This window comes from Salvelinus namaycush, chromosome 2, assembly GCF_016432855.1.
Source record: "Salvelinus namaycush isolate Seneca chromosome 2, SaNama_1.0, whole genome shotgun sequence".
Taxonomy (NCBI): domain Eukaryota; kingdom Metazoa; phylum Chordata; class Actinopteri; order Salmoniformes; family Salmonidae; genus Salvelinus; species Salvelinus namaycush.
The window spans coordinates 42,747,151-42,773,047 of NC_052308.1; the positions used below are offsets into that span (position 1 = coordinate 42,747,151).

The 25,897-nt window shown below is 43.8% G+C and overlaps 2 protein-coding genes and 1 long non-coding RNA gene across 5 annotated transcripts; 1 reads left to right on the forward strand and 2 right to left on the reverse strand.

Moving 5' to 3' along the window:
- Positions 1–1,639: 1,639 nt before the first annotated feature.
- Positions 1,640–10,065, reverse strand: LOC120063336 (WD repeat-containing protein 82-like). The gene is made up of 9 exons (XM_039013664.1): positions 9,744–10,065; positions 9,184–9,284; positions 8,726–8,792; positions 8,540–8,639; positions 8,296–8,412; positions 3,205–3,360; positions 2,820–2,889; positions 2,434–2,576; positions 1,640–2,306 (listed from the first exon to the last, which is right to left on the reverse strand). Exons 1-9 carry the CDS (start codon positions 9,902–9,904, stop codon positions 2,277–2,279), a joined length of 945 nt encoding a protein of 314 aa, XP_038869592.1. The 5' UTR covers positions 9,905–10,065; the 3' UTR covers positions 1,640–2,276.
- Positions 9,098–16,346, forward strand: LOC120063447. Of its 3 annotated transcripts, none has more exons than XR_005478499.1 (5): positions 9,098–9,346; positions 12,429–12,514; positions 12,758–12,878; positions 13,860–13,946; positions 14,079–16,346. It is a non-coding gene; the product is annotated as an uncharacterized LOC120063447 (long non-coding RNA). The 3 variants fall into 3 exon arrangements; XR_005478498.1 differs by lacking the exon at positions 9,098–9,346 and adding an exon at positions 11,382–11,665; XR_005478497.1 differs by lacking the exon at positions 9,098–9,346 and having other exon boundaries at positions 11,382–12,514.
- LOC120063231 (glutamine-rich protein 1-like) lies at positions 14,444–24,691 on the reverse strand. Its single transcript, XM_039013466.1, has 12 exons — positions 24,441–24,691; positions 23,086–23,361; positions 22,770–22,850; positions 22,453–22,557; positions 21,236–22,333; positions 20,536–20,695; positions 20,152–20,306; positions 19,237–19,351; positions 18,908–19,016; positions 17,758–17,918; positions 17,411–17,501; positions 14,444–17,222 (listed from the first exon to the last, which is right to left on the reverse strand). The coding sequence occupies exons 2-12, from the start codon at positions 23,329–23,331 to the stop codon at positions 17,033–17,035; spliced, it is 2,511 nt and encodes an 836-aa protein (XP_038869394.1). The 5' UTR covers positions 23,332–23,361; positions 24,441–24,691; the 3' UTR covers positions 14,444–17,032.
- Positions 24,692–25,897: the final 1,206 nt, after the last annotated feature.

Below are 25,897 nucleotides of genomic sequence, written 5' to 3' on the forward strand. Positions count from 1 at the left end.
AGCCTTTTTGTCCTAGACTTGGTACTCCGGTACTGCTAGCCATGCGGTAGTAGAGAGAACAGTCTATGACCGGGGTGGCTGGGGTCTTTGACAATTTTTAGGGCCTTCCTCTGACTCCGCCTGTGGTAGAGGTCCTGGATGGCAGGCAGCTTAGCCCCAGTGATGTACTGGGCCCTCTGTAGTGCCTTACGGTCGGAGGCCGAGCAATTGCCGTACCAGGCAGTGATGCAACCAGTCAGGATGCTCTCGATGTTGCAGCTGTAGAACCTTTTGAGGATCTCAGGACCCATGCCACATCTTTTTAGTTTCCTGAGGGGGAATAGGTTTTGTCGTGCCCTCTTCACGACTGTCTTGGTGTGTTTGGACCATTCTAGTTTGTTGGTGATGTGGACACGAAGGAACTTGAAGCTCTCAACCTGCTCCACTACAACCCCGTCGATGAGAATGGGGGCGTGCTCGGTCCTCCTTTTCCTGTAGTTTACAATTATCTCCTTAGTCTTGATCACGTTGAGGGAGAGGTTGTTATTCTGGCACCACCTGGCCAGGTCTCTGACCTCCTCCCTATAGGCTGTCTCGTTGTTGTCAGTGATCAGGCCTACCACTGTTGTGTCGTCTGAAAACTTAATGATGGTGTTGGAGTCGTGCTTGGCCATGCAGTCATGGGTGAACAGGGAGTACAGGAGGGGACTGAGAACGCACCCCTGGGGGGCTCCAGTGTTGAGGATCAGCGTGGCAGATGTGTTGCTGCCTACCCTTCCACTTGTTCGCCAGTAGGCATGCACAATTAGAACTCAGTCAGATCAAGAATATAAGCGGTCTTTGCTTTGATCACCCCTGGGACCAATATTAAAATGTTGACTCGTAATTGACTTTCTTTATTGTGTACAAAATATACACACTACCGTTCAAAAGTTTGGGGTCACTTAGAAATGTCCTTGTTTTTGGTTTGGTTGGTTTGTACTAACGCGTGAGTTCTAGTTTGTTGACTGTAACGTTAATATGGTGACAACGATGTAGGCTGTGTAGCGGTTATGGTATGAAGGTTTCGCTTGGAGAAGTTTTAGCTGCTGGTCACAGAAAATTGTTGTGTTGTGCACTGAAGTCCACAAGCGAAGGGAAAATATTTGTTTTCTATGTTTGTTATGTGAGGCCAGCTCACCAGCTGTATGGAGTTGATACGTTTCTGCTTGAGTTGCTGCAGAGAGAGTTTGACCTCCTCCTGTAAAGGGAATGACAGGCCCGTAAGAAAAAAAAGAAGAGATGCAGGTGAAAAGCTTAATATAAAAATGTGTCTTGTGGCTTAAAGATGAGGAGCAAGTAATGTTCCCTCAAAGTTTCTCAGCACTGAGCAGATTTCAGGTCTGCCGAGATCAAACTTGAACGTTGTGTGAACACTGAGGCTGTACCCGTGTTAAATGACAGTTTTAACAGTGGCCAAGTAGCCTACTGTGGCTATTTGATCATAATGTCAGCCTACCGGGGAGGCCTACCATCAAAAACAATAGAGAAACTGCATCCCATAACATATTAACATGGAAATAGCTGTTCTGTCATTCAGCCTAAAGTAGCAGCCAACGTGTGGTGTTCAATGTAGGCCTACATTCCATAAGACTTTTGAAAAAAGAAAAACATGCAGGGATAAACATTAACCTGTTTATCCACTTGTCCTTCAGACAAGGAGTGCACGTACACATATCGTTTTCACCAATGAAAAACACCAGTTTAAGTACATTAGACATTATTACTTTCTGAATAAACAGTACAAAATAAACAAATATTGAATTCCCAATAAAATATGTCTCCACAGTTAAAATGCATACTTGATTGGAGTTGTCACTGTATTAAAAAGTTAAAAGGTCATAATTGTCTGCTAATTAATACATTGTGGCACCTTGCTCAGAATCACAGTTGAAAAAAACGAAATATATAAAAACAAGTGTTTGTCAGTAGTACACCACAGGTATTCTCTACTCATATAAAAACTTTTCAACAAGCACCTGTCACAGTGGACAATAACTACTGTCTCCCACAGCTCTAGTGATTCCCTCATGTAGCCTTCCCCATTTGGCAAATAAATCAGTTTACAGAGTGACAGTTCTCCTCGTGGTTAATCGTCAGTGGAATCCCTTTCACCAATGCCTTAATGTGCCTACAATTTCATATGGTGCCGTTAGAGTCCATAGTGTTCGGTCTCTGTATACTCAGAGCAACATGAAAGGAGAAAGGCATCCTGGGTAATGATGATGACAGTTTGTCTCTGTGGTCCCACATCTTTATCAGTCTCCTACACAGGGAAGCCAGAACGCCTGCAAAGAGAGAGAGAGCGTGTGGTAGATTTTGGCAGGGGCAAATTAGAGACAATTAATGTGTGTCTAAGCATGGTTGTGTGGGTGTGTTTAGGCTGATGAAAGTGTGTGTGTGTGTATATCTCACCATATTGGAGCAGGCGCTGGCAAACGTCATGTATTTAGGGTTAAACTGCAGTGTGTTGATTGGTCCTGAATGCTTCCCGTCCAGAACAGCTATTTTCATCCCACTCTCTGTACTCCACACATGGACCCTCCCATCCTCTGAACCTGGGGCATAAAGGACAACATGAGGGTTAGGTGGTTATGGATTGGGGGACAAAAGTTTGACAAACATATGGACTGATAGGCAGAGTAATAATATCAGTTCATAGGGACTGGAATTGGCTTGAGTGCTTCAGACTTGAAATTGTGTTGAGTTGTTCTGACAGACTTTGGTGGATCAGGGAGGGCTGGGTAAGACAGCCTAGTTTGCTAAGTCCTAATGATGGGAATTGGAGGTGTCGGGCTTACCAATCATGACAAAGTCTGAGTCTGGGGTGAAGCAGGCCTCCAATGAAATGCCTTTACTGTTGTTGTAGCCCTACAGAATACACAGGGGAGACACGTTTGATTCAGCCAGTCCGAAAACAACTATGTATTTACTAGACACAGCTATGTGCATCACATGATGCTGCTTAGCGGAGAACGGCTAATAATGATGGCGGGAACAGAGCAAATGGAATGGCATCAAACACTATTTGATACCATTCCACTAATTCCGCTCCAGATATTACCACGAGCCCGTTCTCCCCAATTAAGGTGCTAACAACCTCCTGTGATGTGCATACTCATAGATATGTGTGTGAAGAATATGCACTTCCGGTCTATCAGTGCAGTGTGGTAACGGTTCTCTCACTGAGAAAGTGTGCAGCACAGATCCATTGAAGGCATCTAGGATCCGAATAGCACCCCCGTTGGTAGAGATGAGAATCTGCTTCCCGTCCCTGCTGAACTTCAGTCCAGTCCACTCACAGACACGGCTAAACAGAGTCTCAAAGGAGGCGAATGGGCCCTGAACACAAGTAAACAACAAATTGACATCACCACAGCAACTCACAACTGAGGGCGATCATCATACACATTTTCTAACGGTAAAACCTTACATACACAGTCAAAAGTTTGGACACACCTACTCATTCCATGGTTTTACTTTATTTTACTATTTTCTACATCAAAACTATGAAATAACACATATGGAATCATGTAATAACCAAAAAAAGTGTTAAACAAATCAAAATATATTTTATGTTTGAGACTCTTCAAAGTAGCCGCCCTTTGCTTGATTGATGACAGCTTCAAATCAAATCGTATTTGTCACATGCGCCAAATACAACAGGTGTAGACCTTACAGTGAAATGCTGAATACAAGCCCTTAACCAACAATGCAGTTAAGAAAAATACCAACAAAAAAAAGAAATAAAAGTAACAAATAATTAAAGAGCAGCAGTAAAATAACAATAGCAAGGCTATATACAGAGGATACAGGTACAGAGTCAATGTGCGGGGGCACCAGTTAGTCGAGGTAATTGAGATAACGTGTACATGTAGGTAGAGTTATTAAAGTGACTATGCATAGATAATAAACAGAGAGCAGCAGCAGCAGCGCAAAAGGGGGGAGGGGGGGACAATGCAAATGGTCATTTGATTAGATGTTCAGCTGTCTTATGGCTTGGGGGTGGAAGCTGTTTAGAAGCCTCCTGGACCTAGACTTGGCGCTCTGGTACCGCTTGCCGTACAGTAGCACAGAGAACAGTCTATGACTAGGGTGGCTGGAGTCTTTGACAATTTTTAGGGCCTTCCTCTGACACCGCCTGGTATAGAGGTCCTGGACGGCAGGAAGCTTGGCCCCAGTGATGTACTGGGCCGTACACACTACCTTCTGTAGTGCCTTGCGGTCGGAGGCCGAGCAGTTGCTACACCAGGCAGTGATGCAACCAGTCAGGAGGCTCTCGATGGTGCAGCTGTAGAACTTTTTTAAGATCTGAGGACCCATGCCAAATCTTTTCAGTCTCCTGAGGGGGAATAGGTTTTGTCGTGCCCTCTTCACGACTGTCTTGGTGTGCTTGGACCATGTTAGTTTGTTGGTGATGTGGACACCAATGAAATTGAAGCTCTCAACCTGCTCCACTGCAGCCCCGTCGATGAGAATGGGGGAGTGCTCGGTCCTCCTTTTCCTGTAGTCTACAATCATCTCCTTTGTATTGATCACGTTGAGGGAGAGGTTGTTGTCCTGGCACCACACGGCCAGGTCTCTGACCTCCTCCCCATAGGCTGTCTCGTCGTTGTTGGTGATCATGCCTACCACTGTTGTGTCATCTGCAAACTTAATGATGGTGTTGGAGTCGTGCCTGGCCATGCAGTCATGAGTGAACAGGGAGTACAGGAGGGGACTGAGCACGCACCCCCGAGGGGCCCCCGTGTTGAGGATCAGCGTGGCAGATGTGTTGTTACCTACCCTTACCACCTGGGGGCGGCCCGTCAGGAAGTCCAGGATCCAGTTGCAGAGGGAGGTGTTTAGTCCCAGGGTCCTTAGCTTAGTGATGAGCTTTGAGGGCACTATGGTGTTGAACGCTGAGTTGTAGTCAATGAATAGCATTTTCACATAGGTGTTCCTTTTGTCCAACTGTGAAAGGGCAGTGTGGAGTGCAATAGAGATTGCATCATCTGTGGATCTGTTGGGGCGGTATGCAAATTGGAGTGCATCTAGGGTTTCTGGGATAATGGTGTTGATGTGAGCCATGAACAGCCTTTCGAAGAACTTCATGGCTACAGACGTGAGTGCTACGGGTCGGTAGTTATTTGGGCAGGTTACCTTAGTGTTCTTGGGCACAGGGACTATGGTGGTCTGCTTGAAACATGTTGGTATTACAGACTCAGACAGGGAGAGGTTGAAAATGTCAGTGCAGACACTTGCTAGTTGGTCTGCGCATGCTCGGAGTACGCGTCCTGGTAATCCTTCTGGCCCTGCGGCCTTGTGAATGTTGACCTGTTTAAAGGTCTTACTCACATCGGCTACGGAGAGTGTGATCACACAGTTGTCCGGAACAGCTGATGCTCTCATGCTTGTTTCAGTGTTACTTGCCTCGAGGCGAGCATAGAAGTAATTTAGCTTGTCTGGTAGGCTCGTATCACTGGGCAGCTCGCGGCTGTGCTTCCCTATGTAGCATGTAATAGTTTGCAAGCCCTGCCACATCCGACGAGCGTCGGAGCCGATGTAGTAAGATTCGATCTTAGTCCTGTATTGACACTTTGCCTATTTGATGGTTCATCGGAGGGCATAGCGGGATTTCTTATAAGCTTCCGGGTTAGAGTCCCGCTCCTTGAAATCGGCAGCTCTACCCTTTAGCTCACTGTGGATGTTGCCTATAATCCATAGCTTCTGGTTGGGGTATGTACGTAGTCACTGTGGGGACGATGTCATCGATGCACTTATTGATGAAGCCAGTGACTGATGTAGTGTACTCCTCAATGCCATCTGAAGAATACCGGAACATATTCCAGTCTGTGCTAGCAAAACAGCCCTGTAGCTTTGCATCGGCTTCATCTGACCACTTTTTTATTGACCGAGTCACTTGTGCTTCCTGCTTAAATTTTTGCTTGTAAGCAGGAATCAGGAGGATAGAATTATGGTCAAATTTGCCAAATGGATTGCGAGGGAGAGATTTGTACGTGTCTCTGTGTGTGGAGTAAAGGTGGTCTAGAGTTTTCTCCCCTCTGATTGCACATTTAACATGCTGGTAGAAATGAGGTCAAACGGATTTAAGTTCCCCTGCATTAAAGTCCCCGGCCACTAGGAGCACCACCTCTGGATGAGCGGTTTCCTGTTTGCTAATGGTCATATACAGCTCAGTGCGGTCTTAGTGCCAGCATCGGTTTGTGGTGGTAAATAGACAGCTATGAAGAATATAGGTAGATAGTGTGGTCTACAGCTTATCATGAGCTACTCTACCCCAGGCGAGCAAAACCTTGAGACCTCCTTAGATATCGTGCACTAGCTGTTGTTTACGAATATACATAGACCACCAACCCTTGTCTTACCAGAGGCTGCTGTTCTATCCTGCCGATACAGTGTATAACCCGCCAGCTGTATGTTTTAATGTCGTCGTTCAGCCACGACTCTGTGAAACATAAGATATTACAGTTTTCAATGTCCTGTTGGTAGGATATACGTGCTTGTAGTTCGTCCACTTTATTATCCAACAATTGTACGTTGGCCAATAGCACCGATGGTAAAGGCAGATTAGCCACTCGTCGCCGGATCCTCACAAGGCATCCCGATCTCCTTCTGCGATATCTACGTCTCTTTCTCCTGCGAATGATGGGGATGAGGGCCTTGTCGGGTGTCTGGAGTAAATCCCTCTCGTCCGACTCATTAAATAAAAAATATTTGTACAGTTCAAGGTGAGTAATCGCTGTTCTGATGTCCAGAAGCTTTTTCGGTCATTTATCAGCAACATTATGTACAAAATGAGTTACAAACAATGCGAAAAAACAAACAAAATTGCACGGTTGGTTAAGAGCCCATAAAACGGCAGCCATCCCCTCCGGCGCCATCTCATCTTTGCACACTCTCGGCATTCTCTCAACAGGTGTGCCTTGTTAAAAGTTAATTTGTGGAATTTCTTTCCTTAATGTGTTTGAGCCAATCAGTTGTGTTGTGACATGGTATGGGTGGTGTACAGAAGATAGCCCTATTTGGTAAAAGACCAGGTCCATATTATGGCAAGAACAGCTCAAATAAGCAAAGAGAAACAACAGTCCATCATTACTTTAAGACATGAAGGTTAGTGAATCTGGAAAATTTCAAGAACTTTGAAAGTTTCTTTAAGTGCAGTTGCAAAAACCATCAAGCGCTATGATGAAACTGGCTCTCATCTCTCAGGAGGACCGCCACAGGAAAGGAAGACCCAGAGTTACCTCTGCTGCAGAGGATAAGTTAATTCGAGTTACCAGCCTCAGAAATTGCAGCCCAAATAAATGCTTCACAGAGTTCAAGTAACAGACACATCTCAACATCAACTGTTCAGAGAAGACTGCGTGAATCAGGCATTCATGGTCGAAATGCTGCAAAGAAACCACTACTAAAGGACACCAATAAGAAGAGACTTGCTTAGGCCAAGAAACACGAGCAATGGACATTAGACCGGTGGAAATCTGTCATTTGGGTCATGAGTCCTAATTTCAAATTTTTGGTTCCAACCACCGTGTCTTTGTGAGACGCAGAGTAGGTGTACGGATGATCTCCGCATGTGTGGTTCCCACCATGAAGCATGGAGGAGGAGGTGTGATGGTGCTTTGCTGGTGACACTGTCAGTGATTTATTTAGAATTCAAGGCACACTTAACCAGCATGGCTACCACAGCATTCTGCAGCGATACGCCATCCCATCTGGTTTGCGCTTAGTGGGATTATCATTTGTTTTTCAACAGGACAATGACCCAAAACACACCTCCAGGCTGTGTAAGGGCTATTTGACCAAGAAGGAGAGTGATGGAGTGCTGCATCAGATGACCTGGCCTCCACAATCACCCGACAACCCAATTGAGATGGTTTGGGATGAGTTGGACCGCAGAGTGAAGGAAAAGCAGCCAACAAGTGCTCAGCATATGTGGGAACTTCTTCAAGACTGTTGGAAAAGCATTCCAGGTGATGCTGGTTGAGAGAATGCCAAGTGTGCAAAGCTGTCATCAAGGCAAAGGGTGGCTACTTTGAAGAATCTAAAATCTAAAATATATTTTGATTTGTTTAATACTTTTTTAGTTACTACATGATTCCATAGGTGTTGTTTCATAGTTTTGATGTCTTCACTATTATTCTACATTGTAGAACATAGTACAAATAAAGAAAAACCCTTGAATGAGTAGGTGTGTCCAAACTTTTCACTTGCGCTGTACATACATAATAAACAAATAGTACATTACAAACACTAATACATTTCCAATGTTACCTTGTCAAAGGAGCGGAGGTCGTACAGTTTAATCGCCTCAGAGTCGACCCCAGCAGCAAATATCAGGCCCTCGGGATCATAGGAGCAAACAGGCTTCCCCAAAGGATTAGTAAGACCCTAAGACAAAGAAACACACATTTCAAGGCCTGTTACATGATATAAAATACATTGATATGTCTTTTCACAAGCTCATCTAAAGAGCACAGTGAAAGAATTGTGGCTTCTAAAGGCTGCTCTTATTCACCTGACAGTTTGGAGAGCGCAGATCCCAGAGTCGTATGGTCATATCCAAGGAACCGGAGATAAACGTGTCATCCACCGGTGACATGGAGAGAGCAACAACCCTGACAACATCCACACAGTGTGTAATCAATGTTAGTGTCCAAACAACCATTAACTGTATATGAATCCCTCAAAAGTGTTGTCTCACCTATCAGTGTGCCCAGGGAAGTAGCGGATGTACTTGTTGTCAGTGAGAGACAGGTATCGGATGGTATCTGGATGAGTCAGAGAGAGGACATGAGTGAGGTCATACTTTTGTAAAACTGACACAAACACGTGTTTGATTTAATTTTATGGAAGCAGCAAATCATGTTTTTAGCATCTTTGCGCCCCACTTTATAAAATACAGGGAAAACACTGCACACACTAACATACTATATGTTGGCTTGACCGCTTTTTTTATTAGGCTGTGTTTACACAGGCTGGCCAATTCTGATATTTTTTTCACTCTTTGGTATTTTGTCCAATCAGATCAGCTCTGAAAATGATCTGCTGTAAAAATATCTTATGTGATTTGTCAAAAGACCAATTGGTGGAAAAAATATCATAATTGGGCTGCCTGTGTAAACGCAGCATTAGAGCTGTTCAACTTCCAGAAATTCCTACCATCTAGTTTGTTGGAGCTGTAGACCACTGTGTTGGCATCCCCGTGTGTATACCGGATAAGGTCTACTCCGTACTTCTTACTGTACAGGGTCCGTATTGGTCTGAAGTGGGGTGAGGGCAGAAGGGGACATGATGACACAAGACAAGACAATTTGACAACACGGTACATTAAAGCTTTGATTCTCTCTCATTCACAGTAACTTATGTCAAAGTTAAACATGTTGTGGTTATGTAATGCAGTGTTTCCGTTTCCTTCTAATAAAATAATCTTCATTCTATGCCAACTATTTGTATTTAAACTGTACAGTATTATTAACCATGTCTTGATGGGTTTATAATTTTCCAGCCTTAGATTATAATTGTAATATAACATGAATTATTATATTTTCGGACACCTTTTTTTGCCCACTTGAACAATCGACCTCCATGTGGGACTAGAGCTCGGGGATGTTCCCAAACAACAGGCCCCACACAGAAAATGTGTCTTCTAGCCTGTTTTGTGCACGTGTAGGTTACGGCATGCAAACTGCAGCTGATGAAACAAGATTAATTGTGCTCACTTTCCCTCCTGACAGTCATATAAAACAATGGAGTCGTCGTCGCTACTAGATATTGCACTCTCGCCGTTCGAGCTGTAGTCCACACAATTGACTTTCTGCGAATTCTCCCGGAATGTCCTAGCAACCCTAAAACTTCGCAACACGCTGTCCGTAATCTTCATCTCGGCAGCCGCAGAATTTGGACATCAATCAATGTTATTTTTTTTTTTTTTTTTTTTAATCACTCTAGGCGAGGACAGAATGGTGGACTGACATCTCAGCAAGATGTATTGACAAATCGGAATTTGCAGGCTGGTCCATTGAATGTCGGGCCATGTGTGGTGTGTCGTGAACAACATTAGCTTGAGCAGCAATAGTGGAATCTGCGGTTTGACTTCAAAATAAAAGTCCCCCATTAAATCAGCTGCAAACGCAAAAATAATTTAATCATGCCACACTTGGACTAGAATATTAAACAAAATTGGAATATTATATAAATTCAACAAACATCAACAATGAGTTAATTTCCCACATTTAAAGTCCTTCAATAAGCGCTACAATGCTAATGTTTGTGTAAACTCTTCACAGTTGTGTTCTGTGGGTGCCAAGATCCATAGGTATGGCGCTAATATTGATGAAAACTCAGTACATAAATGTATAAGCCCCAATGCAATTCTGAAGTCTAATACACCCACAGTGAAATTTCAACTGATTTGTTCTTTTTTCAAATTAACAAATTATTGTATTTTGTTGAATATATATATAACAAACATGCCATTGCCAACCGTGATCTAGTCTGCGTCATGATTCCACTATTTGTATCAGTTTACATGTTTCAATGCGGAAATTTTAATTTTAAGGCAAACCACCGATTCCACTATTGTTGTTCACGATAATGTTGTTCATGAAACACGTGTGCCCACTGACTGAATATAATGTTCCCTTCCCTCCAATAATATTCCCAAAACGATTAGCCTCAACTCCAAAATAACTATGCATTATGAAAGTATTTGCGTAGCCTATTCGCACAATGCATAGCTCAGACTGGATATCCATTCAGCTGCAGCATTTCTAACGTTGTAGAATCATTCACGTGTTTGTGCGAATCTGAAAAATGGGAAGTCAATATACAGAATTTCCGGTGTGAAGAAATCAACCACCACTATGATTACAGTGTTTTCAGCTTCAGACACAAGCCGACATGAGCTTTATAAAATCTTTAAAGTAGGCTAGTTGTCATAAACAACTACAGGACGGGAACGCTGACTTGTAACAACGATGTTATAAGCACATGTGAAATGCTAATTCGCTCAGGGAGAACGAGCAATATTTGTCACATACCGAGGGGAGCATCAGCATCATTGCTCACGCGGACACATGCTTCTGCATCGAGACGAGAGGCACCAGCACCAGGGTCTCTCTGACAAGAGACCGAATCTGAGATTCATCGACCCTTCACGCAAAATTCGCCTGGAGAAACAGAAAGGAAATGCAACTGGTGGTGGATCAGAATAGACTCCCTTATCCTCGGTGTCAGTTGCCGCGTTCATATGCTAGTCGACTCTTATTTTTTAAAATTTAACTAGGCAAGTCAGTTAAGAACAAATTCTTATTTACAATGGCGGCCTACTCCGGCCAAACCCGGACGACGCTGGGACCATTGTGCGCCGCCCTATGGGACTCCCAATCACGGCCGGATGTGATACAGCCTGGATTCGAACTAGGTACTAGTGACGCCTCTTGCACTGAGATGCAGTGATGCCCGGTATATGATTGCGGCAAGTGTCCACACTGCTAAAAGAGGTTCATCGAGCTGCGACAGTTCACTCAGCAGCTGAGTAATATTCACCCCAACGTTCTGGCCAAGCACCTTCAAAGAGGTCTGATTCTCCCACATCCAGAGCTCGCTGTCATCAATAAGCCATATGGAGCTTCTGTTCAAGGTATTGGGTGTTGAGGCAATGTATTTACATGCCTATTACATTATGGTACATAAGGCTTATATGGTCAAACACACAGTCAAGGATTATATCATGAAAGAGATTGTTCATTTGAATGTCACTTGTAAAAAATACATCTTAATACCCAGAGGTGTTTTCAAAAATCACTGTGATTTAAATCCAATAATCTTCCCCCTAAATGGGTCAAAGGAATATCATGGACATCTTCCAGTCCTTGCCAAGGTGATGGATGGCATTGAGGGCTGAGCCCCACTCCCAGCTGAAAGTCCGCCTTGGATTGGACAAGGAGACAACAGGGGCCCTCTTGCTGGCAAGGATTGATGAAGCACCGGACTATGTACAAAACCTCCACAAAAAAACACCAAGTGGAGAGGAAATATTGGTGTATGGATGTCTGTGTGTTTAGAGATTTAGTTTAAGATAAGGATCCAGGCAGCTCATCATATGACAGAGTTTTTGTAATGACCCTGCCGTTGACAACTAGCTCCCTAGTTTTCTTGGAGCAGCGGTGATGTGTCTGGCCCTGGACCCAAGGGTTATTGGGCTCGATTCACACCTCAAATCAAACTTTATTGGTTGCATACACATAGCAGATGTTATTGCGGGTGTAGTGAAATGCTCGTGTTCCGAGCTCCGACAGTGCAGTAGTATCTAACAAGCAGTGACGTAGCCTCTGAACCTCATGCTACTTCCTGGTTACATTACACTTTCAGTCATCTTCCTTTTTCCCTATTCCCCCATGCAGCATTGCTGCTGTGGCCTGTTCCCTATGAGGGGATGACTTGACAACCCTCATAGAGAGAATTCACCTGGGCTCAGGCTCATTTCAAGGTAACAAACTGCTTTCGAACAATATATCATAAGCTTCTTACCAAATGCTGGCAATGGCTGTAGTCTTCTAGTGACACATTGACAGTAGAGTGCACAACTCATCATGTTTGTATCAGTGGCTTTCAGCAGATACTGCAATGTTCTTCAGGTTTTGAAGTTAGCATCTGTTATAGATCCTATATTTGTACATAATGTATTGTGTAATTGTATACACCTAACCTAAAGGCCCATAATCCCTCTCAGATAGGCCTGAGTCCTGTGTACAGAGGGAGTGACTAACGTGCAGGCCCAGGGGGCAGTGTCCCAGTACGCGTCCTGGACAGCAGCAATGGCTGCAGCCTTGTGGAGCTCCAGCCCATCACAGGTAGCGACACTTCTGAAGTAATTGAATCTGGTGTGGTTCCAAGTCATCTGTTTTTGCAGTCACTCCACACATCCTAACTGATTGCTATATAACATGACTTCAAAAAAGATGACATGGAACCTGTCTTCATTAGTGGGGGGGGAGTTCGGGTCTTTTTTACTGACTAATCTTTTCGACTCGTTCAGTCAAAAGAACAAATCTTTCGACTTATTTTGTTCATTTGAGTCAGTAATGCCCAGAGAACACAGGACCCTTACCGGCGAATGATGAACTGAAAACTCAAAATAGTCATGATTCTACAAGCCCTCTCATTCACCATAAGGGGCTTATTGGAGCTGTCATTTGTGACTGAGACTTGTAAAAGGGTGCTTTAGACAATGTACATTTGTTGATTGCTAGGCATGTAAATACAATTATTTCTCGGTACATTTGAAATGAGTTGTGGCAGCAACTCGACTAGATTGCGAGCGAGTCTTGGCGGAACGCATTGCTTGACTGCCTTGAGGGTGATAAGCATAATATTGTTTGTGAACTGCAGCATCCCAAATGATTCATTCTCGAGTTCGAGTTTGTTGAGCAGAGGCTGTGTATGTTTTGGTTCTACAAAGCTGTGTAGAACTTGCGAGAATATATGACCGACAGTTATTGTTCGGAGCACGTCAACGGAGGAGCCCGTATTAATCCTGCTGTAGAATTCATTGCGGCCAGCAGTTCAAACAAACGACTTAAAACGAATGAGTCAAATCAGAAGAATTGTATCGTAACTCTCGAGTCAGTAAAAAGTCCTTCAAAAAACCCGAATTGTTCTTTAGTCTTCGTGTTGCTGAGGGGTCTGCTACACGCTAATACCTCACATTAACCTAGGTCATAGAAGACACTGTGCTCCTTTTAATAGTAGCACCATGTTTGAACAACCTTGTGAACCAGCGTAGCAACCTGTTCACTGTGTCTCTTGCCTCATCCATCCTCTCCTGCTCATAGGGGTGAGGATCCATATGGCATACGTTCTGGGATGTCATATTCTTGGGGACCACAAATACTCCCACTGGACAAAAACTTCCACCTTAGGTAAACACCCCTTCACAATATAGATGCTTTACAACAAAGTGTTGCCTAAGCTTTAGACCTCTTTGGTACCAGTCAAGTTAACTGTACTGGCATGCAATGATGGCCTTTGTTTTTGTTTGTTTTTTACTTCAGAAACTGCTGGACGGTTTGTTACCGAGGCTGGGATTGGAACAAAGCAAGGCACGTTGCCTTCTTCCCTAACCCTGCACACACATCAGCTGACACTGCCAGTGATATCACTGTGTCCTGCCCTGCTGAAGTACTTCACCACCAGCACCCTGCGATGACTGCAGATCCCCATTCCAGGGGGATGAATGATGCATCAGCGGCTCCTCTGCAGAGCAGACAGAAGACTCTTTTAAAATCAGAAATACGGAGCGGCATCACTTCAAGTGACCCTTGACCTAATGGTTGTCCCAAGTCCAAGAGCTAAGGCCTGACTGAAATTCTTAAAAAGCCACACACTCTCTCATTCACAGTACAAAGGCACGTTTGAAAAAAAACAGACTTTCTTATTTAGCCTCCAACACCACTAGAATATCAATACATACAGGAGATCATAAATGGCAATAAAAATACATGTTAAAAAAAAAGTGAGCAGAGTTCCCATTAAATGTCTGTTGGTGTGTAATCCACTCTGCTCTTGGCTCCTGTCCTGTCTGGGACCTGAGAGCTTGGAGGACAAGAGGCACAGGAGAGTCCCTGTGAGGGCTAACATGTTATAGGGGGTACATTTCCATATACATTCCCCTACGTATTTATTTGGACAGTGAAGCTAAAATATGTACATTTGGCCCTATACTCTAGCATCTTGGATGACATCAAATGTTATGAGGCGACAGTACAGAATGCCACCTTTTATTTGAAGGTATTTTCATACTTGACTACAAACTTGGATGCATTTGCAGTTTGGTTGTGTTTCAGATTATGTTTTGCCCAATAGGAATGGTGAATAATGTATTGTGTCATTTGAGTCACCTTTTATTGTTAAGTAAGAATAAAATATGTTTCTGAACAGTACATTGTGGATGCTACCAAGATTATGGATAATCATGACCGAATCCTGAATAATGAGTGAACGATGCTCCTCAACAACAAAAATGCCAACCTCTGTCATTTGTCATGGTGAGAGGTTAAAATGTCTTGGGGGTATGATCTTTGTACCTTCTCACTCATTATCCACAATTCATTCATGATTATCCATAATCATGGTAGCAGCCACATTAATGTAGAAGTGTTCAGAAACATAAGCTTATTTACAATAAAAGTGACACAAATGTCACAATACATTTACCATTCATTTCTATTGCGAACAACAATCTGAAAACGCAGCCAAAACAAACCGCAAAAGCATCCAAGAAGTTTGTAGTCACTTGATGTAGTCATTGCATGCTAGGAATGTGACCAAATACTACAATTTTGAATACTTTAATACTACAAGTGAATTTGTCAAAATACTTATGACACCTTCAAAAATGGGGGGACTAGATACATAGTGCTTTCATTTCTAAACAGTAAAACATATGAAAATACAATCAAATGAAACATTTCATCTCAAATCCAAAATGCTGGAATACAGAGCCAAATTAATCATTTTTGGTTAATCATTATCCAACTAAATACATAGGGAAGTGTACAGCACCTTCAGAAAGTATTCACACCCCTTGACTTTTTCCACATTGTAACACAATCTGAATTTAAAATTATTACATTGAGATTTGTCACTGGCCTACACACAATTTCAAAGTAGAATTATGTTTTTATAAACTTTTACAAATGTATGAAAATCAGAAATATCTTGAGTCAATAAGCATTCAACCCATTTGTTATGGCTTACCAAGAAGACAGTGATGGTTACCGAATGTCCGAGTTACAGTTTGGACTTAAATCTACTTGAAAATCTATGGCAAGACCTGAAAATGGCTGTCCAGCAATTTGACAGAGCTGGAATAATTTTGAAAAGTATAATCGACAAATGTTGCACAATCCAGGTGTGGAAAGCTCTTAAAGACTTGAAGCCAAATTATGCTTGATCCGAAAATGTGGTCAGAGGGTTTGATGCTAAAGCGGAGTCTCCTGAGGCGTGCAGAGGCCAAATCAAGCTCCGCACTGCATCGCTATGCACCTCTCAAAATGTTTTAACAATGCAGAGGGCTCTGTATAGCTCCGCATTGACATGACTGATTTGACGGTAGGTGGGGGCGAGAGGTCCTGTATAAACAAACTCACTTCCTTGACAACAGCTCAGCGCAAAAAATATGTTTGCTCTGACTTCTGCGGAGGCCGCGTCGCAGTAAATGCTGTATGGCTTGACCATGCAGCGCCTTTTACCCAGAAAGACTCTCAGCTGTAATCGCTGTCAAAGGTGCCTAGACAAAGTATTGACTCAGGTGTGAATACTTATGTAAATGAGATATTTCTGCATTTCATTTTCAATAAAATGTGCAAACATTTCTAAAACATGTTTCCACTTTGTCATTATGGGGTATTGTGTGTAGAAGGGTGAGATTAAAAAATTTACGTTTTAATTCAGGCTGTAACAAAATGTGGACTAAGTCAAGTGGTACGAATACTTTCTGAAGTCACTATGTATAATATATTTATATGACTGAATATATATCCGATATTTCACCATCCATTTCTGACCATTTCATCTTTATTGGGGGCTGCAACGGCCTACAGGAGTACATGATGAGCTCTGATTTAGTGACTGTCAAAATCCATCTCACTCGTCTCTTCAGTCCAGGAAACAATTCTATGGTGAAGTGAGGTGGGGGGTTAGGTGAAGTGGTGTGACCATCCCAAAAAAGATAACAGCATTGAGGGTGACATAAGTGCCATTAGATGAATAAACGCAGGAGTCTATTCCTTAAAAAAAGGCCCATAAGTCCACTCTGTAAACACTATCGGTCGCTCCCCCACACCTATGGTTGGCAGGTGTGATGGGTTGAGACTGAGGCCACTGGAGGTCCTTAGAGTTAGTTACTGAGTGAAGGAGGTACCACAAAGATTAACGTTTGAGAGAGAGAGGAGGGCTGATTTCAGGGGTTAGTGTGTCCATTTCAGTTCCTCCTCCCCTCCCGGGCTCAGTGCATGCTGGCCGATGACATGGCGATGGCCTCCTGGATCTCCCGCACCATGATAATGCGTGTGAGCATGTGCTCCACCTGCTCACTTGTGATTGGCTGAGTGGAGTACCATATGGGACTGTTGGGCGCCACGACGGGCTCTGGCGTAAGGTAGTACGCGTCGTTACGCCCCTTAGCACTCTGGGGACTGAGCGAGACGGGGGGTTAGACGTTGATTGGATCATTAGAAATGAATCAAAGAGCTCCTGTAGAAGACGCATGTTCTGGCATGTATTTAACACCATGGAAAATGTCACCCTGTGCAAGGGCATCCTCTTAGCGACTAGAAATGTACTGAGAATTGGGGGGGGGGGGGGGGGGGTTCTCATTACTCACCATTTGAAGAGGTAAAAATCATACAGCTTAATTGGGCATCGCAGAGGGTTCTCAGGATCCTCAGTCTGCTCCTCATACATGTCATCGGTCACTGCAAAGTTCAAACATCACAGAGGTCAGAGGTGATCATCAGCCAGTAGTGATGGGGCTTATGGACCTCATAATGTTGACAAACTTGGGTCGGTCAGAGAGGCGCAAAGAATTTGCACCCAAAGGGAAAGTTTTGAATGTATGGAACACATAGCTGACCAATACCAGTCAGTGAGTGACTGGGAAAATGGAAATCCGGAGTGACTAAAATATACAAAGCTTAATTTTTCTTTGATGAACTCTAAAGATGACTTCACCTTTCTGCCCTGCATGGTGTGTTCCTAAGGGCCCATGGCCCTTCAGATAGCGGATACTGGTGCTCTTATCCTTTGGGTTGGACGGGTTCTTCTTCGTGTGCCTCAGCACTTTGGAGAAGGCCACCTTCATGTGCTGCTCTACCGTTGTCAGACGGAAATACCTACAGGAGAGAGAATCGTTTAACGAAAACACACACGCAACAGACAAAACCCGGCATTCACATACATCAGCTACCCCGCATCCATCAAAACAACAGCCACTAGGCCTGATCACATGAAAGCTACATAGGATTACAATTATATTGTGACTTGGCAAGTACAAGGGTCGTTCCATTTTATTTCAATCGCACCACCTTGGATTTGAACGAAATGTTCTATATGCATTTGCCCATGGTAGAAGCGGTCAGAAATGAACTTTTTGGACTTGAATGCCAAAACATTTCGGAGATGGAGGAACTCAAAGTCGAGCCATTTTGCATACCACACAATGACACATCCATGTCTTCGTCACTGGAAAAGATAAACGGTTGAGTTCTATATAATTTAAAAGTTTACAAACAATTTACTATCTTATAATTTCTTGCATAAAATGTTGAATAAATATATATTTAAAAAAAAAAGTAACCTTTAAATGTAAATTATTTTAAAAAAACAATATAACTCCAATTAACAGACGTACCCAAAACACGACAGCCACCCTGTATTCAAGAGCATGCTGTTTTTCAACAGATGGCGGGCACAACAAACACTTCAGATGATGTAAAGCAGAATGCAAGTTACAACATATGCATATATATTTGATTTAAATTTCAGAAACTAGAAAATATTTTGACAACCGTGTCTGTAAGCTTTTAAATGATATCAAAGTCAACAGTTTATCTTTTCCAGTGATGAAGACATGGATATCTCGTGGCAGGGTGGGGTATGCAAAATGGGTCAACGTCGAGCATTAATGATTTGGCATTCAGGTCCAAAAAGTCACTTTCTGAGCACTTGGGACAAATATGCATGGAAGGTTTCATTCAAATCAAAAGGGGTGCAGTCAAAAAGTGATTGAAATCCAATGGAATGACCCACAAGTCTATTGGGTGAACAGGATACATTAGTACGATGAGTATGAAATAAGAATCATGTGTCCAGTATGACTCACTTAGTGTTGAAGAACATGAGTGTTGTGAGCAGCGTGGCTGGTGAGTGGGCACCCAGCTGTTTACACTCCCACAGCATCTCCTCTGTCACATGACTGGGAATGATGTACCCTGGGAGGAGAGAGCAGAGTGGCCAATCACCATACATTCTCCTCTCAAGAGACAGGAAGCAGCCCAAAACACAGAAATGTACTCAGGTATGGAAGTCACAAAAACAGACTTGCTTAAAAAAATTTTTTTTACAACATTTTGACCCTTAGGTCTTCAGCAGTTTCTTCCCTATACTCTCTCTTACATTTACACCCGGAAACACAAACCGATTGTATCTTACCTAGTGGATGGATGACAGGCCTCCACTCGTCCAGGGCTTTGTGTAACCACTGGGAGAAGCGTGTGTAGTACTGGTCAGAGAAGATATCATCCACTCGTCCGTTTTCAAAGAGGTACTGCCAGCATAAAATAGAGAACGGCATTAACAACCTCAAATCAACTGTAATACACTTCAGTCAGTATCTGTATTGTATGTGTGTGTGCGCAGTAGTGTAAAGTACTTGAGTAAAAATACTTTAAGGTACTACTTAAGTAGTTTTTTGGTGTATCTGTACTTTACCATTTATATTTTTGACAACTTTTACTTTAGTACATTCCTAAAGAAAATAATGATACTTTTTACTCCATACATTTTCCCGACACCCAAAAGTACTCATTACATTTTGAATGCTTAGCAGGACAGGAAAATGGTCCAATTCACTCACTTCTCAAGAGAACAACCCTGGTCATCCCTACTGCCTCTGAGCAGGTGGATTCACTCAACACAAATGCTTTGTTTGTGAATGATGTCTGAGTGTTGGAGTGTGCCCCTGGCCATCAGTAAAAAAAAAAAAAAAAAGAAAAACAATGGGGCCATCTGGTTTGCTAAATATAAGGAATGTGAAATGAATTATACTTACTTTTGATACTTAAGTACATTTAAAACCAAATACAAATTTTCTATTAAGGTATATTTACTTTACTCAAGTATGACAATTGGGTACTTTTTCCCACAACTGTGTGTGTGTGTGTGTGTGTATTGAGGATGTCAGTGAAAATGTGAGTGTGCATTGAGGATGTCAGTGAAAATGTGAGTGTGCATTGAGGATGTCAGTGAAAATGTGAGTGTGTATTAAGGATGTCAGTGAAAATGCATCCTTTCTGTATGGATATGTGAATTCCATTGAGAGAGTGTGTGTAGTAGTGGTACACGTACCTTCTGTATACACAGGAAGATGTAGTAGAGGGCGTCAGGCTCAAACTGTTCTCCTTCCAACCCTCGGGCCTCTTGGGTCATAAGGGCCAGAGCCACGTTGAGCTCAGCCACTGCACTCGACACCAGGTCCTCCTGGAAGCGCAGTGCCTGACGACCTGCACAGAGACACAGGGAGAGAAAAAGGTCAGATGAATATGGTCATTTAGAAGACGTTTTTATCCAAACTCCAACTAATAGAACTGTCAATATTCAGAGTGGAATATATTCAGTATTCGGAATCAACCCAACAAGACAGACAGGAAGGAGAGTATAAAAGAGATAAGTAAACATACTTGGAGAGGGCGGTTTAATGAGTGAGTGGGAGTCTGTGTTGTGTTGACTCACGTCCGATGGGCGCCAGCTTGTTCTGCTCGTCCTTGTCCAGCTCTGTGTTCTTGCGCTGGACCCAGAGGCGCCACACGTCCATGCCCTCCTCAGGCTTCAGGGAGATGGGAAGCAGCAGCTCCTGGGGGGCCTCCACCTGGGACTCTGACTCCACATGACCCTGCAGGGGGACACACAGGAAGTTCAAATGTTAACACGCACACCACCATGCTTCTTCGATTTGTGGTTTACCCTGTGAGTAGACTTCATTGTAGAAAATATCAATTCCACATACAAAATTACTGGATATTTCTACACAAACACTGAAAATATGGATTTTTAAAATTTAACTAGGCAAGTCAGTTAAGAACAAATTATTATTTACAATGACGGCCTACCCCGGCCAATTGTGCGCCGCCCTCTGGGACTCCCAATCACGGCCGGATGTGACGCAGACTGGATTCGAACCAGTGACGCCTCTTGCACTAAGATGCAGTGCCTTGGACCGCTGCGCCACTCGGGACATTAAAACTAGTGACATGGAAATTTGCTTCCAAAACACCACAATAGGCTGAAGTGTTACACTAGTCAAGCCAATCATCCCCTGCTTAACTGGGGGAGACTACAGCCTAAATCTACGTCACTGTTGTGGAAATACCTTGGAATCTGAGTCAAAGACAAAGTCAAGGTCTAACCCAGGTAATGTAGGTCGTGTTCTGACCTGTAGGTGGAGCTGTTGCTCTTGGTGTTCCTGCTGCTGCTGGGGGTCCCAGATGTGGAGCTGCTGCGTGGCGTTGTAAGCCCCTCCCACCGTCTGCACCACCACCGGGCCGTGGATGTTCCCGTTCATGAACTGCGCCGGGAAAAGCGTCTGCACCACTTCCTCGTTCGTCGTCGTCTCGGAGACTGACACCGTGGCGCCCGACTGGACGGACCCAGTCCCCGACGACGAGGAGTGGGCCACCCTATTGTCCTTGTTGTCGTGGTGACCAGAGGAGGACACCTGCATCGTGTTGTAAGCCTCTTGGGGGATGGTGATGTGATGCACGCCACCCTGCTGCCCCCCGGAGTACACAGGGATGGTCCAGGTCTCCCCGGCAGGACCTGTGATGGTACCTGTGGTGCTGTACAGGTGGGTGCTGTCCACAGTAAGCAGGTCGGGCCTGAGGGACAGGAACTGCTGTTGCTGCCCCTGCCCCTGTGGGAGGGCCAGGACCACCTGCTGGCCTTGCTGGCCCTGAGGGAGGGAGTACGACACCTGGATGGGGACGTCCACCTTGCGCTTCTTGGCAGGTTGGAGGACGCTGGTGCCCGCTCTCCTCTCTGCCTCCCGGGGAGAGCCCTGCTGCTGCTGAGGAGACATGGCCTCCACTGTCTGGAACTGGATCTGCTGCCCACCCTGTAATTGAATATGTTGACCACCTGGTAGCTGAATGTGCTGGATTTGTTGCCCGCCTTGTAGCTGGATCTGTTGCCCCCCTTGAAGTTGGATGTGTTGCCCCCCCTGAAGTTGGATGTGTTGACCCCCTTGAAGTTGGATCTGTTGACCCCCTTGAAGTTGGATCTGTTGACCCCCTTGAAGTTGGATCTGTTGACCCCCTTGAAGTTGGATCTGTTGACCCCCTTGAAGTTGGATCTGTTGACCCCCTTGAAGTTGAATCTGTTGGCCACCCTGTAAGTCCCCTTGAAGCTGAATGTGTTGACCTCCTTGGAGCTGAATTTGCTGGCCCCCTTGTAGTTGAATATGCTGGATTTGTTGACCGCTTTGTAGTCTAATCTGTTGACCTCCTGACACCGCTGCCACCAACTGGGCCTGGATCTGAAAGCCACAGAACAAATACCTGAGGCTGGTGTATACAAAACCAACACATTTACCTGGTTAGTAGAATACATGGTGTGAGTGTGTGTACTCAATAATGCAGAGTGCTACGTGTGTACCTGCTGGTGCTGCTCCTCTGTGAGCTCTCCTTGCTGGACCAGCTGTGCTGCTGTGGGGATGCCCTGGAGGTCCACCGTCTGACCCTGCTGTCCCTGGATCTGCACCTGACCACACAGGGAAGGAGAATAAACACAGTGCACCATACACTTCTGTCACATCCACCATGCGTTATATGCCACATGTCTGAGGGTGGTTAGGGTCGGTGTTTCCCGTACTATTGCATTTTCAACTGATGCTTTTGGTAATATGCCTTGGATAAGGAGGCCATTTGAGTCCAGTCTGGAAAATAATTGAGTGGGAATCAATAAGGCCTCACCTGTACTTGTATCTGCTGCTCAGACCCCTGGTGCACACCAGCAGCCATCTGGGGTGAGATCTGTGCAGAGTTCACCTGCACCTGTCCATCCAGAGGAGAAAATCAATCAATCACAGAGCAAAAGTGACAATGATAGCAGCAATAAGATAGGTAGTACCAATGTTGAAGTATGAGTTGGGCTTTACTCTCAATTTAGTAAAGTGATCTGTTCTTCAAAGTATATAGACTAGATGAGGGAAAAGGGCACAAACGCAGCCTGAGGTGTATTCAAAAGAACTGAACTACTGGAGGAACCACATAAGGTCTCGCCTCTTACCGGACAGGCCAGCTCCAGCAGCGAGCCAGCCACCTCAGTGCTGTCTGTGTAGACACAGTTGCCCCCCTGCTGGTACACCATGGTGGTGGTGTCACCGTCCTGCTGGCTGAACTCCTGCAGTGCCTCGGGGCCCTTGTTGGCCAGAGACTCCAGGAACTCCTTCATACGGTGCTGGGGCACACTGCGGGCCTTCTGACGCACGTACTCGTCAAACGAGACTACACCGCTCTCTACGGGCTCGTTCATGACAAGTCACTATGCCCTCCACGGCACCTTCTGAGGAAGGAGGGGACATACGATGTGTTCAAGACAACTGGGAACTAAGAAAAAAACTAGGTAAAATCATGAGGTATGGGATCTTCAGGTTGGAAAGTCTGAGCTTTAGAAAGATGCCTGAGTTCCCGACTTGGAATTCCAAGTTGGATGACCCTTCAAAAGATTTTTCCCAGTTAGAGCTTGTTTTTCTCTGAGTGCCCAGTTGTTTTGAATGCAGCAATTGTTCACACACCTATACAGCATCACAGCTCAGGACTGCATGAAATTTAACTCTGGTATCAATTAAGACTACAGCCCCTGTCATCAGTACAGCCTAACATCTCAAAGTCTAGTATACATTAAAAGGCCAAGCTACCTGTTTGCATTAGAGCGGTAGGTGAAGCGAGATGGGGCCAAAGCGCACAGGCAAACCCCTTTCCTTGACGAACTTTGAACCAATTATTACACTATCTGATCACCTGGCACTATGTTCTGGACGTGTACATCATTGGTTGTGGTATACAGTATCTGTCTATGAAAAAAATATGATCGTTGTTATTACTATGATGTAATGATTAGCTAGCTAGTTACATGTACTACTGGGGCAGTGTAAAGAGCCATCAGCCTCTGTATAATTTGCCATATATCACATAATTACTTTTGCTTATGTTTTTTGTCTATTTCTAGCTGCTAAGTTCAGCTAGCTACTACAATCCCACAATCTGAATAAAGTTAACATTTCAATAACGAATAAATTGTCTTTGAGTGATGGATATACGTGCAACTTGTGCTATGTATTCTATAATAGCTAGCTAGCTAGTTGCTAACGTTAGCTGGCTAACTAGCTACCAGTGCATCTTCCCATGCTACCTTAAATAAAACCAAAACCCTCGGTTCCGCCAAGACACGGCGTTCAAAAATAAAACGCGATAAACTCCAAGTAAATTGCGTTCCAAATGACATTTGTAAAGTCTTCATTTTATAGCGATGGAATAAATTGCAAGAATTATGAATTTAAACAGCTAGCTAGCAAACTAAACAATATCGTAACGTTAGCTTGCTAGCTTGCTACATCGTGTGAGTATTTAAGCGATATTTACCCTGCTTTCGATGAGAACAATATGGGGAAAATACACACAGATTTGGCTCGCCCACAGTTTCTCCAGCAAAATTCTGAGCGTTAATCGATAATATTTGTCTAACTATTCAGAGAAAAGTATTTCATCAATACAGAGAGAATTATGGAAGTAGGCCCGATGGAACAACGTGAATCCCCGGACTTCTGTGACACCCAACCGCCGCATCAGACAGAGCGAGTAGGTCGCGACGCTCATTCGGCTACACCGCAAATTCTCCACTTGCAAAGTCTAGGTAACGACACATTTCATATTTACGGGAACGAGCATCGCGTGCCCCCGAGACAGTAGATCGGTGACACCGCGGGCAACTATTTTCTTATTGCACGACATACATTATTTGATAGTAATTATGAATAGGGTGTAAAATTAGATAAATAAGATAATGTCAACATACACTTACATATGAGATGTGTGTGTGTGTGGTAATGCATCCAATGATACATAATTGACTGTAGTAGTCCCGCTGTACCTATGCTGTCTTAGCCACGCAATAGCCAAGTACAATTACATAGAAAAAAAACTAATCGTCCCTTGTCTATCACGAATATTAAATACAATTATATTTGATCTACTCTGCTGATTATTTGTGGGGTTGGTCTTTCAGTGGGTCGACATTTTAGGTAAAATATCCACAGCCAAGTATTACTAAACCAACTTTAAAACTCGGGTCTCTGAAAGTAGGGTAAATAAAACTTTCTAGTGGATATTTTGCCTCAAATTTCGACCCACTGATGGACCAACCACAAAGACAACCAGCAAAGTAAGTTCAAATGTAATTTTATTCAACATTCAGGCTTGTAAGGAAACTTTCCACGTTTTGCAGTGCTTTGCTTCAGAATGGATACCAATAATTGGTATCACAGTCTGATTTATTAGGCAACATTGAATACATCCCATTAACTGTCCTTGTCCTCTCCCTTCTGTTCTTTCTATCAGTCTGCTCTAAAGTCTCTTACTCTATTATTTATTCCCTCTGTACAGTCAATGAGTGTTGTTGAGACCTCGTGACAATGCACTATAATTAAAGTTTGACATTACTTGTAACTATTCAAGCGAATTTATTTATCTGCACTTCTGTACGTTTGAACACCTCATCAGCACCTGTATTGGAGTCCAGCTCGCCCCCGCGACAAATGGATCGCCCGCATGTACGCGAACAGCGCTCGCAATGTTGTAGTACAGAACCCAAACAAATATCCTCCTTATTGTAGTGGGTTTACCTGTTACAATGACCGAACATCTCCTTTAAATTAGGATGTGACTTGTAAATCCTCCAAGGCCCAGCCATTTTTATTTGACTAATAATTTGCACTTTTCTTTCAACATTTAATTGATCAATTTCCTACACATTTGTTGGAACACCATTTTACATTCAGATTGAATGGATATGCACATATTCTCACGATTACTCGCTAGGA

What these genes read in the sequence shown, in the direction of transcription:
- LOC120063231 (XM_039013466.1), bottom strand. Translation starts at nt 23,331, where the DNA reads ATGAACGAGCCCGTAGAGAGCGGTGTAGTCTCGTTTGACGAGTACGTG. An exon ending in AGCAACAGCTCCACCTACAG is followed by an intron (nt 20,696 to 21,235) that starts GTCAGAACACGA and finishes GTCCCCCTGCAG; the next exon opens with GGTCATGTGGAGTCAGAGTC. An exon ending in GATTTTTACCTCTTCAAATG is followed by an intron (nt 17,223 to 17,410) that starts GTGAGTAATGAG and finishes CGTCTCGCTCAG; the next exon opens with TCCCCAGAGTGCTAAGGGGC.
- LOC120063336 (XM_039013664.1), bottom strand. Translation starts at nt 9,904, where the DNA reads ATGAAGATTACGGACAGCGTGTTGCGAAGTTTTAGGGTTGCTAGGACA. An exon ending in CAGCTCCAACAAACTAGATG is followed by an intron (nt 8,793 to 9,183) that starts GTAGGAATTTCT and finishes TGACTCATCCAG; the next exon opens with ATACCATCCGATACCTGTCT. An exon ending in CTGTGCTGCACACTTTCTCA is followed by an intron (nt 2,890 to 3,204) that starts GTGAGAGAACCG and finishes TGTATTCTGTAG; the next exon opens with GGCTACAACAACAGTAAAGG.